Source organism: Balearica regulorum, chromosome 5 (assembly GCF_011004875.1).
Source record: "Balearica regulorum gibbericeps isolate bBalReg1 chromosome 5, bBalReg1.pri, whole genome shotgun sequence".
Lineage (NCBI taxonomy): Eukaryota > Metazoa > Chordata > Aves > Gruiformes > Gruidae > Balearica > Balearica regulorum.
Window position 1 is genome coordinate 42,045,640 of NC_046188.1, and position 12,441 is coordinate 42,058,080.

Consider the following 12,441-nt stretch of genomic DNA (forward strand, 5'->3'; position numbering starts at 1 on the left):
ACTGAGCAGTCCACAGGCAGGGTAGACAAACTGTCAGACCTGGGTTCCTCTCATAAATCACAGACCAGAATTCTTTCCACAATGAATAATCTTGTTTGGATGTGCCTTTTCAGTGGCAGTGAGGGGGAAAGAAACAATTATCTTTTTATTTGTAAGCTGGGAGAATAACTGGAATTTTTGTGGTTGCTTTACATTGAAAGACATTTATCAGCTCTTTCTCTGGTGTTGCCTCACCAGTCAGTTGTACCAAGCTTATGTGCTCAGGAGGTCATAAAGCAGTTAAGTGCCTCAGTTTGAAAAGAAGTGATGGTACAGAAGAAGAGGGCAAAACCATAAATAGCAGGAGCTATAGGCATATCAACTATTTCGAGGTTTTCTGTCACTTCTCTGTCTGTCTCTTTGTCAATACTTGCAGATTCCAGTTTAGTTGCTTTCTTAAAGTCACGACGTGGTGGCAATGAAGGCCAGAAAAGGGAATTAAAAATGGAACAGAACAGAGTGGAGGAGTTTGTGGAATCTCTGCCTATGGCTCAGCATGGTGTAGGATCATCTCTTTCCATGCAGGAGGCGAGTCTGGAAGAATCTGTAAGGAAGGAAGAAAATATGAAGATAGAAGTGACAGGTAAGAAACAAAGTGCATATTGTTAATGTTCTAAACATAAACATAAGGTTTGTATGGTGTTTGCAGCAATCCAGATTGGATTGATGTGGCACTTTGTTAGTTATCCAGCTCAGAATTTTATCATGATACTTAAAAAATACATCTATTTTGGGTTCAAGAAAGAACATCTCTCTTATTTCTAGTTGGGCTCCATAGGTTAGACAGGTAATACACTATGTAACGGAGGTGAGCTATTCAGTGGGAGATCTTGCTTTGTTTCTGAAATTTGTTCTGAGGTCTGTGAAGGGAAAATGAGTTTTAAACAGTAGGTATCATTGTTTTTCTCTTCAGTCGTATGAACAGGGAAACAGAAGTGTGTGGCAGTGAGATTCAGCTGCTGCTTGAATAATGTCTTTTAACTGGGATCGGTTGGGGGCAAGAGGGAGTTGGGTAGGTCAGAGTTAGTGATTTGCTCCCAGGATAGCATGGAGATGACAGTCAATCTTACTTCATGGAAATTGCTCATGTGATGCAATGAAAGAATTTATCCCAATGGCTGCACTCTGTGGCTTGATTTCCATGGGATACAGTTCTTTTTGTGCTGTGGATGGAGGGAAATATTCAAGTTAGAATGTTCTTCTGCTTATTTGGAAGAGTTGTACAGAGCTGTTGCTTCTTAGAACAGAACTCTTTAATACTCAATATATGCCTGTATGAGGAGAAAGCTGCTTTATACCCAGCAGCTAGAGCAACCCATGTATTCTCATGGCAGAGAAGAGAAGTGTTTTCCCATTAAGCTTCTGCTCTTATTGTTGCTTTCTTTGTTGTGGCTTTTATTTAGCCATTTCTTTTTCTCTGTTGTGATTTTAGGCTCCCATTCCACACTTTTGTTTATAGTATGTCTCTCCATGCTTCTCCCCCCAATGTCATGTCAATTTTTGGCTGTTTCCATCTCTTGATCCTCTCTTCTGATGCATTCTTTGTGTCCCAGTGCAACATGCAGACTGATTAAAGAGGTCTCTGAATCACTCATGGATTTCAGCTTGGTGTTTGCAAGAGATAACAACCGTTTACCATTTTCTTGATGAGAGGGATGAGTCTGTGAGTGTATGCGTGTGTACGTGTGCAGGAGAAGCAAAGCTGATTAGCCTCTTATTGAGGAAAACACTTCACTGAACGGTCCTTTTGCTGTTTCTCCCCAAGTTTTAGTTTTCCATGAATCTGTCTTAATCAAATGGACTATTTTTAGTTCTTTTTAGTTCCAGAATGATTGAGTGCACAAGTAGCACCAGATTAAGTGACATTCTTTTACTCACCTAGCAGCAATAGAAGCAGGTTGTTCAGCCTGTAAAGACTGAACAAGATTGTAGTAGTGCTCTTGGGAATAGCTCAGTGTTCAGAGCATTGTGTGCTGACAACATCTTTTGCTTCCCATGGAAGACTGCACAGGAAAGGAGAAGAGGAGTTTTCTCAGGATATTTGAAATAACAAAGAAAGGATCAACTGGAAAACAGTTATAAAACCAAGGGAAGCCTTTCCAGCACCTGAGTTTATGCCTGCAGCCCATCTTGGCCAACAGGACATGTAAAATATTAATTTGACATTAGCACTTCGTGTTGGGATTTTGCATCTGTTTATGCTCAGAAGTCAACTTCTCATGAATAATCCAGCAGAAATGGTCATTCTGAATTTTCCCAGGGAGAGGGTGATGACACAAAGCAATGCGATTGCTCAAAAGCCAAACCTGCCTCTCTAATGAGATAAAAGGCTACCGTTTCTAATAAACAAGATGGTAAAGCCTTCATCCAGTAACATGTAATCTTATCAAATGGAAAAGTAAATTCTGGCATGAAGACAAAAGGGGAAGCAAAGCAGAAAGGGAAGAGGTTGGGTGGTAGCCTTTAATATAACCCAAGTCTGAAAAAGTTCAGTACAAATGTTGCATTCACACTGTCAGCTTTTGTTTCTGTAAAGGGATTTCTCAGTAACTGAACAATCTGCTGAATGCCTTGGAATGTATCTGTCTTTTCTTGTTGACAAGATCATAATACTAAGAGCTGGTGGGAATATGCGTAATCCTATTCATAGAATGATTAACTCAACCCTATCAATTTAGTGATTAATGGAAAAGGAGAAAACAATTTGTTGAACTACGAATGTCAATAGATTTCATTTTTCTGCTGATTTTATTTCCTCTAGTTTTGCACCTACCACCCACAAACATTCCACTTTCTTACATTTCAGATGCTTTTTCCTTGTCTTCAATTAAAATGTGTGCTGAGCCTTTGGCAGAAATTCTGTGGAACAGCTTTCTGGCTGGGGAAAATAACTGTGCTTGGTTCCTTGCCTGACTCAATACCACATTGATCATAAGGGTGAAGCTTCGTCCTAGAAAGAATGAGTGCCCTTCCTGAAAGTTTATCTGCTAATTGGAGGAAAGTAAAAGGTTCGGTTTCGGGTCAGTTATCAGCAGGAAAAGATCTGATGGAAGAAGATCATCTCAGTGGGACTCATTGTTCCTTGCAAGAGAAGACCAGAGTGCTAGGATTAATAGCTGCAATGCAAATGAGTTCTGGGCTGCTCCAGCAGGAGTGATGCTGCTGCTTTTCATGTCCTCAGACTTGGCTGTTCCTGTCCTGATGTGTGATTTCTCTTGAGATAGCAAAGACTTCTTCACTCATCTCTTCTCATGATGGTATGGGATAGCATCCTAGTAGCAAAGCATTACCTTTCATAGTGTTCAGATCATTTCCAGTTACATCTCTCCTTCACTTGTGAGATTCTTCCACATCCTGATCTTTCCCTTTCCTAGGGCAACTCTTGTGATGTCAGGCATAAATGTCCTGTTTCTCAAATTCTTCTAGTCAAAGCTCTTTATAAAGTTAAATCAGTTATTTCTTCCTTTAGTACTTGCATCTTTGAAATTCTTGTTCAACTGTCCAGTTTCCCCACTGAGCTGTTTCTCAGGCAAGCTGTGTAAATTTTCAGCTGTTTTGATCTTTTCTTCCCAAGCTGATCTCAAGTCTTCAGAGGAGGGACACAGAATGAAGAGCATCATAGCAAACGTGACAAAAGCACGAATAGTAGTGTTTATGCTCTCTCCGGTGTATCTAGGCTGAAATCACACTGGCTTCCAGTAATTTGCATGGACTTCTCTGCATTAATACTTTTGAATCATTTCACATCTCCTCTAACATCCCCCTCCTTGAATGATATTAGTTTGCTTTCTCAAAAGTAGGGCTGATACTATTTTTCTGCCCTGGTTCTGATCACTTGCCTTATTTGTGTCCTGACTTCTGTTCAACTTCTCCCAAATTAGCCTTGTCTGTGAATTTCATTACAGTGCTGTTTACTTCCTCTTCTAGCTCTCATGAAAGATGAAAACAGCTTTAAACCTTTGATGTTTATGCATCAGCCAACAAGTCAGTTTGAAAATTGTTTTCTTCTTATTTTACATGAATCCTATATTTGATGCAGTCTTTAAGCCAACTAGGTTGGCAAAGAGGGAATAGTATTTTCTTCGTCCCTGCCTTGGAAGGTAAGACTGCCATTTTTCCTCCCTGCAAAGATGATGATCTGCCTGTGAAGCCCAAGAAGGAATGGATTCACATGGACAATGTGGAGTTTGAGAAGCTGGAATGGATGAAGGATTTGCCCTCACCCCGGCAGAAGAAAACCAAAAAGGTTTGAATGCAGAAACTGGTGTTTTTCATGTTTGTGTCTGGATCATGCTTCTCAGCAGGAAGTTTTGAAGGCTTCAAAAACTAGTCCTCTGGTTACTCAACTTGTCAGATTTCATCAGACTGAAAGATTCCTCAGTTTCTCCCACGAGGTGGGATGATACGTGGTCAATTCAGTCTGTAGTGCTCAAGAGGGCTGGGAAGCGAGAGTCTAGCAACTGTAATCTGGAATGTAGCAGGTCTGAAAGCTAAGAAAAAAGGGAAAGAGGAGAGTACATTTTTTTAAGAATGTGAGGCCTGATTTGGGCATTTTTGAACTGTCACCTTTCAGCAGTTGATGTAAGAAGTGGTATTTTAAGTGATGAATGGAGTGGAAGGCAATAGAAATAATCTTCATCTCCCTCCACCCTTTTATTTTAGGGAATGCAAGCTCGATTCAGTTTAAAAGGAGAATTGATTCCTGTAGATGCTGATTTACCGACACATCTAGGCCTGCATCACCACGGAGAAGAGGCAGAGGTAGGTGTAATGTAGTAGAAAGGGCACGCCCGTTTCTGTTTTCTGTCTTTGATTTGGCAGATTCCTTTTGTGCTGAGGCTTTTCAATAACAAAAACCTTCAGAAAGTGTGGATGGGTGATTTTTCTTTAGAAACAAGTTCCTGAAGAGAAGTAGGTCTCTATGCATTAACTGCTTTACTTTCAGAAAACTCTATTAATACTTTTTCCCTTTAATGCCATTAAGGATCTGTGATGTTGGAAAAAGGTTCACATACATCCCTCTCTTAAGAAGTTCAGTTTTCTCCTGTCGCATCAATAATTAGAATCTCTCTCTTTTGTAATTGCCACAAAGCCGCAAACAACAGTGCATTGCAGTTTATCTCCTGTTATGTAGTATTTTACAGTTAATCTTACTTTAAGGGGCCTGTTTATTTATCTACAGCCGAGGTTGTGATTTTTGGTTTTGTTTTGTTTTCTCCCTTTAGAGGGCTGGTTATTCTCTCCAGGAGCTCTTTCATTTGTCTCGCAGCCAAGTTATTCAACAGAGGACACTGGCTCTACAGGTCTTGGGTCATATTGTTCAAAAGGTAAGTCACTTTCCGTGGAATTCCTCCCTATAATTCAAATTTCCGGTGGATTAGGGCCCAGATTCTCTGGTACTAGTTGTTTGCTTTCTACTATTCAATGAAGGTGAACGAACTCACCTGCAGGGCATTATTTTTCAACTGCAGATCTCCTTACTGTTAGAAAAGTTAAGTGTTGGGACATAAACTGAGTTTCAGGTTTATCTGGAGGGAGATGCTTCCAAGTGTTGTTCAGCAGCAGTTCTGTTGTTGCTTTGGACACAAGTTATTTTTTGGTGTTACTTTTGTGACAAACCTATCCTTGGCAATGACCCTTTCACTCCTGTTGTCTGAGCCACATTCATGATGTGCTTGTTCTGTAGGAGGTGAGAATGAACCAGCCTACTTGTAGAGTGATGTGCCAATAGCATAAAGCGAAATGGGTATTTACTTCTGTGCACATTTCCATCTAACTCTTAAGGGAAGTGATAACCTCCCCTCCAACAGCAGTGGAGGCAGAGAAGAAGAAATGGTGTGGTTTTGAGAAGAATGATGGAGCAGAACAGGGTGAAGTCAGAAGACGGGTCCAGACTTTAGAAAGAAAGGTTTCCTTGCATTAAAGAACTAGAGTTGCACACCTCTGTAGAATAAAGGGAGGGGAAAATAAAGGGAAAAATCCCCTTCGCATTGATTAGCCGTTTTATGGTAGAAACGGGAAGAGGCAAACACGCAGAATGTTGAGATGTGCCCAGTTGAGATGAGACATCTTTAACACCGGCTTTGTGTGGCATACTTTCAGGCCAGGGCTGGAGAGTTTGCTTCTTCCTTGAAGGGCAGTGTTCTGCACCTGCTGCTTGATGCTGGGTTTCTCTTCTTGCTGCGCTTCTCACTGGATGATGCAGTGGATAATGTCATGGCTGCATCTGTTGGCGCTCTCCGGGCTCTGCTGGTGTCCCTTGATGATGAGGTGAGACAGTCATTAAGTGCCTGGGTTTGATTTCATGCTGAGCTATTTTACAGAAATCAGAATGAGAAGACATGGTAAGTAGCTTGAACAAAGACTTGCTGGATGAGTTAGCTTAATGGTCAGTAGAATGCCATTGCTGTGCTTTGGGACAGACAAGGGAGTGTGTTATCCCAGTTTGGGAGATTCAGACATCTGTTCTCCTGTTTGAATTGGCTCTGCCCCGTGATTAAATTCAGCACAACCTGCTGAGGTTCTCCTGCTTTTGACATCTTTACAATCTAGATCAGGCCACTACTAATATATATGTGTACAATTTAGTTTTCTTAATACGGTCTCTTGTGCTGTTAGCTTCTTGCTTTGTAGTTTTCCTGCTTCTGCACAGATTAAATATTCCCCCTGCCTTCCCTTATGCCTCATAATGATGCTGTTTTCTTTTTCTCTCATTGTCCATTTTCTGCTGTCCTCATGTGCTTATCTTGCACTGATAAATACCTAATTTTGCCTTCTCACATATCAATTTTCTCCTTGATGCTTTTTCTCCTGTTAGAAGGTTGAAACTTCTTTTGGGTGCTCAGAGATACGAGAGAGCCCTGAGCAGCAAGATTAAGATGTCTTCCTGGTTTGACAGAAGCAGTCCCTTGTAGGCAAAGCATGCTGTGTGCTGTGTTTCAAGTTCCTTCCACGACAGCTGCTCCTGTGTCAGACTGCAAAGGGGTTGGTGATAGAGAAGGGTGGGTAAATCTCAGGAAGACCCCTGCAACTTCTCCCAGGCCTTTAGAGCTATCTCTAGTGGGGAGGCAAGAGAAATGAAGGCCTGGGTAGGTTTTTCCAAATCTTGCTCCTTTAAGCTATAAGTCTAATGGTGTTCTGCTAGATGAGTCCTGCCCACCCATGGTGGGTAGTTAATGCTATGAATCACCTTCTTAATGTGCTTTTCTTTCTTCTAATCTTACTCTGGTTTATAACTCTTTGCAGTGTTCGAATTCTCAGATCAAAGCTTGTTGTGTGATGTCTTGTGTAAGTGGAGATTGCTGACCCTCTTGATGTCAAAAGCAGCACTGCAAGTGCTGTGTCAGTATATTTTCTCTTTTGTGATGGTCCTTCCTAGAGACTCATGGTGCTGAGTTTCAAAAGGTTTCTTGAGGAAGGGACAGGGCTGGAAGTCTGGCCTTTTGCTCCAGGATTTGTAAGACAAACAGGAATTATCCCTGCCCTCAACACAGAAGATCAACACACACAAAAATCATGCTGTCTGAAGGTTTTGTTCGTTCATCAATGGCTATGGGAAGAAAGCACCTTTCTCTTTGTTTCCTTAGAAGACCCAGATACTCTGTCTTGTGCTTTTCCTTCTCTTGGTGGAAGGAAGGCTCTCATCCCAAACTCTGTATTCCAGATGGACTCATAGCTTCATCCCCTAAAGTCAGGCCTCTTTGCCTCTTCTGACCATGCCATTCACTCACCAACTTTATTTAACATTGCTTTTTTTTTTTTTTTAATATCTGTTGATAACTTGTACTTCCTTGGTGCTTATGGTAGCAAGACTGATGTGGTAGCTGATGGTCATTAGCTATGAACAAAAAAAGGGGTTTTTTTATTTGCTGAAGCTGAGGGATGTTCAAACAAACATTAACACATACACCAGGCAGTCTTTATTTTAACATACCAATTTTTACATGATCATTCTGTATTATTTGCGACTCAAGTTCCACACAGGCCCAGAAACGGGAATAGAGCCAATAAATGCCAAATTTCAGTTTAACTTCTACAGCCTTGGTGGTTTATTAATTTATTTTTATCTTAAACTTTTTTTCAATTAAGCTGCATTTCTGTTACCTGCGTAGTGAATTTAATTCACCTCACAGTAATTGCTTTTCATGGTTTCCCAAGTGTGTGGATCATAGGTTAAAATCACTTCCCTGAGAAAGCATTGCATTCTACTTGTACGTGTTTAGAACACCCTTTCTTCTACTCCTGTTTTCCTGGGGTTAGGTGGGAATCAATAATTTTTTGTCTTCCATGATTTCTTGGTGAGAATTTTATTTTATGTGCTTTTACTCTCCTTATAGAAATATCTTGATTGGACTTTCTCATGGTACCAAGGGATGGCTGCATTCCCCTTTGTCCCCAACAGTGAGGAGGAAGAAGAGGAAGAAGAGGAAGAGTTAAACGGAACAGAGAAGTCTCAAGATAAAAAAATAAAGGATGAAAACAAGCCAGATCCAGATGTGGCCCGATATGATGTTGTAAAGGTAAGCACAGAGCTAGACCTGAAATCTTCTTAGGAAAATAGGCTCTGCACAGTGGCTATCTGTGCTGATGAAATGTCTGCCCTCCTGTGTATGCTATTAAGAACGTTCTGAACAAGAATCAGAACTCTTCCCTGGCTGTTGGATGTTATGTTTATGTCATGTATCATGTTATTGATCTCTAAAATTTTGAGACTTGACCTGTGTGATTTCAGTATCATTAAGTATCTCTAACTTCCTCCAGGGAAACTGGCAACAAGCACACTGATGACCTTGTAAGACTTGCTGAAAGACTGCATACAGACATGATTTTCAATCTCACTTACCTGAGTTAAAAGTGAAAAGTCACTGTTAAAGTGTCTATATGCACTTTTGTAAAGTTAAACATGAGCAGTACAGCTAGATATTTCAGAACTAGTGAAGTTTGTACAATGACATTCTTTTTGTATTTGACATAAGGTGGCTGCCAAGCATTTCCCCAGTTTCATTCTTCATATTTGCATTTCTCTGATAAATAATTACAGCATTTGGAAGGAAGTCCTCACATATGTAAGCTTAATCCCACATTCCTGATAGGAGATCTAAAAATAGCAGTCTTTGTTATCTCAAACCCAACCTTGGTGGAGCCAATGCAACTCTCTTGCCTCGCTGCAATTGTTAAAACTTGTGATCACATCACTTAGTCTATGTGCTTGAGCCTGTGTTTGAATGGCACTTGGTTAAAAGCCTCACTGGGAAAATGAATTACTGGACTTGGGCATCTGGTCCCGTTTAGAGGCTTCATGATTTCACATGTGTTCTCCTAGGTGACACTGTTTAAAAAGCTTAACAAAAGTAGACAGAAGAGATGAGATCAGTTTGTGATTCTGGAAACTGTTGCGTGGTTTAGCATAATGGATTTAACTTGTTCAGGTGTCCCAGACTCAGAAGATATTTTGGATAAAGTTCTCATGATTTTCTCTAGGAAAAGTTGCCTTTTCCTAGAACTAGGAATGCATAACGGTGTCACTTAAACTGAAGATTTGTTTCCTAGCACCACCACTGATCATGGTCTTCTGCTTTGTGAACCATAAAATAAAAATGACATCTCTGCATCTCTCTTTTCCTACTGCAAAATAGGATTGATGTCTGTTCTCTGCTTCTGTCAGCTTTCTCTGACGTAACAGGTACTATCAGACAGAGTGCTGCATTAGATGGAGGTGGTGTCTAGCCAAAAGGAGTCAAGGAGCGTGCGGACCCTTGTCAGCCACATTAGGTTTTAGTAGTCCTTTATCAGGAAGGTTGTTTTCCTGTTCCCCGTTACTTGCAGTTTCGTACTCTGGAAAACACAAGTATCCAAACCCCACCAGAGGTCTGACTTAGAGCAGAAGTTCAGTTGTTCCTGCTCTCTTGAGCTAACATTTGCTAGTGTACTGCCAGATCTGCAGAAACTTATCTCTTTGTTTCCCCACTGGTAATTTAAAAAACTTCTCTCTGCAGAAGACGTAGTTGAATCTGCTTTTGTCTTCCAGCAACTGCAGTTCAGAGAGCAATTGTTAAGACCATAATGGAATTTTTTAAATTTTTTTTTGTTTTTCAGGGACTTTTGAAGACACGGATCCAGCACCGGCTGAGGTACATCCTGGAGGTGGTACGACCTGTTCCAACAGTAGTCCTGGATATACTGCACATCCTCACCCACATAGCAAGGCACTCCTCTGAAGCATGCAGCCAGGTAAATCTCCCATTGTACAGAAGCTCCGGAATGGTAGAGAAAGGTTTGAAAAAGGGAAGAAAGAGGCAGGTAAATTTATGGCAAGGAGATTAGACAAACTTGCGTGTTTTGCATGTCTTCTGCATGTCTGTATAATTGCATACCTGTAGTTATTTGTGCTGCCTGCTGTTTCTCTGCAGCTGCTTGACTGTCCTCGGTTGATTGACACCATTGTAAGGGAATTTCTCCCTACTCAGTGGGATCCCAAAGTGGCTGAACCAGGGCATTTACTCACCAGCCTCCATGGAGTTGCTTGTGCCGCTGCTATGAAGTTCATCAGAGTATTGGCATCTGGAGGCCGAAATGCAACAGCCAGGCTGGTGAGTGATTCTCAGAAGAGAGGTTTTCTGATTGCAAAGGCCTTTGTTCTCTTACTTTCTTAGTGAAGTGCCTTACTTTCTAAGTAAAGATAGAGGATTAATTGGCGGTGACACTGAGCTGAAGCTGAAATGATCATTGTGAAGAAGGTGCATACGTGTGTTTTGAAGGAATTGTTGACGGCATCATAATAATGATGCCTTCTGCTGTGGACCAGTAGAAGAGCTGTCTCAAGCTTTTCTCTGCTTTTTTTTGGCTTTATGTAGTGGAGTTATGCAAAATCCCATAGCACAGCTCAGTGATACTCGCCACCAGATGTTTAGAGCACACATTGGTGTGTGATGCTCTGTACTGTCCCATGTTCCAGTCATATGCAGCTTAGGACTGTGTAAATCGGAGATTTAATCGCTATACTTGTATTTTACAACCCTGGTTGAACTTTCCTGCCATTCATTTGTCTTAATAACTCTAAGGTCATTTATCAGTATTTCCAACCCCTCTTATCTACTTCTGGACAGGTTTTCCACTTCAGGGGTAATTGAATTCACTCATATAGGTCATCACACTGGTGCTATAAAAGCATAACATCTACCAAGAGCAGCAGCCGTTACAGTGCAACGAGCACCTCTTAGGGGTTTTGGTTCAGTATTGTTAATAGCATCTAATAAATTGCCACCCAGGAAATTGCTAACATCAGCAGAACACCACCAGCCTGTGCTATAAAATACATAGAATAATGTGCTGATAATGGATAGTGGGATATTTAAAGGCTGTTAAGTGGTGCTAGGAACATAATAGAAAATCTCTGACTTTTATTTTATTTCAGGCTTTGTGTAATCCAGGTGTTTCAAGGCATGCAAAAATTGCTTGCAAAGTTCCTGACACTCAGAAATTGGTTCTGTTGCACTCCCGTATGGCTTGGTATAGGCACTTGAACATGGGAATGGAAGATAATAAAAAACTAAATCCAAATCATCAATGTAGGAATTTATTTTAGCTAAAAAAAAATAAAAATTCTTCCATCTTCCTCTTCTGAAAGTAAATTTGACTTTGCCCCCTGTTCTGTAGGAGGGGTGTCAGAATTCATAGTTTGATTCACCAGCTCCTTTGCTTTCTTGCTGGTGTGCATTGATTTCCCTACAAGATGTCTCCAAAGCATTTGAATTTTAAATTATCTATAATATGTCCTTGAGTTGTGAAAAAGACATTGTTATCTCATTTGTTTAGACAGAGCACACACAAGCTTTTGTATGTGTGGGAGAAGGAAAGAGCTTCTCTTTTTTCTGGTTAAGCAAAAATACCCAGTTGTTGGGGAGGATAAAAATTATTTCTAGAGAGCTGCAAATGAGTCATGTCATGCTTAATTCAATACTAAAATAACCTCAGAACATTTCCAAGGCATCAAAATTCTATAATCTTATAAAAGTAATAGGCAGGAGGTAACCTTTTTGTGAAATAAACACAGTCATAGAAAGATTTAGGTTGTAGAACCTCTGAAAGCCATTTAGTGTGACCTTCCAAAAAGAATGTTGGCATCAATTCAGTACTTTTGTACACAGTGTTTTACGTAAGATATATCTTTACACGTAATCTTGACTAATAGAATTCTATTTATGACTACTTAAAAATATATATAATTATCCTTCTTTAAAAATCAGTTAAATGCTGCAGAGAGCATCCAAAACAAGAGTGTGTGTGGATGATGAACCTCCGTCAGGAATTATTTAGGTGTAATTAATTTGTGTTAGGAATGGATTAGGTAACATCTAGGCATCCCTTCAGGAATAATTCTCTCTTAATAGCCATCGACCATTT

At 40.4% G+C, this 12,441-nt stretch overlaps 1 protein-coding gene across 5 annotated transcripts in view; it reads left to right on the forward strand.

Annotated features, from left to right (window-relative positions):
- The window catches only part of RPAP1 (RNA polymerase II associated protein 1), a 45,382-nt gene that overhangs the window by 13,859 nt on the left and 19,082 nt on the right, over positions 1–12,441 (forward strand). For all 5 annotated transcript variants that reach the window (XM_075754445.1, XM_075754446.1, XM_075754448.1 and 2 more), the window contains exons 7-14: positions 416–622; positions 4,170–4,285; positions 4,702–4,800; positions 5,265–5,366; positions 6,142–6,309; positions 8,376–8,558; positions 10,135–10,269; positions 10,449–10,628. In XM_075754445.1, the coding sequence (XP_075610560.1) occupies positions 416–622; positions 4,170–4,285; positions 4,702–4,800; positions 5,265–5,366; positions 6,142–6,309; positions 8,376–8,558; positions 10,135–10,269; positions 10,449–10,628 (1,190 nt within the window). The remainder of the gene's footprint in view (positions 1–415; positions 623–4,169; positions 4,286–4,701; positions 4,801–5,264; positions 5,367–6,141; positions 6,310–8,375; positions 8,559–10,134; positions 10,270–10,448; positions 10,629–12,441) is intronic.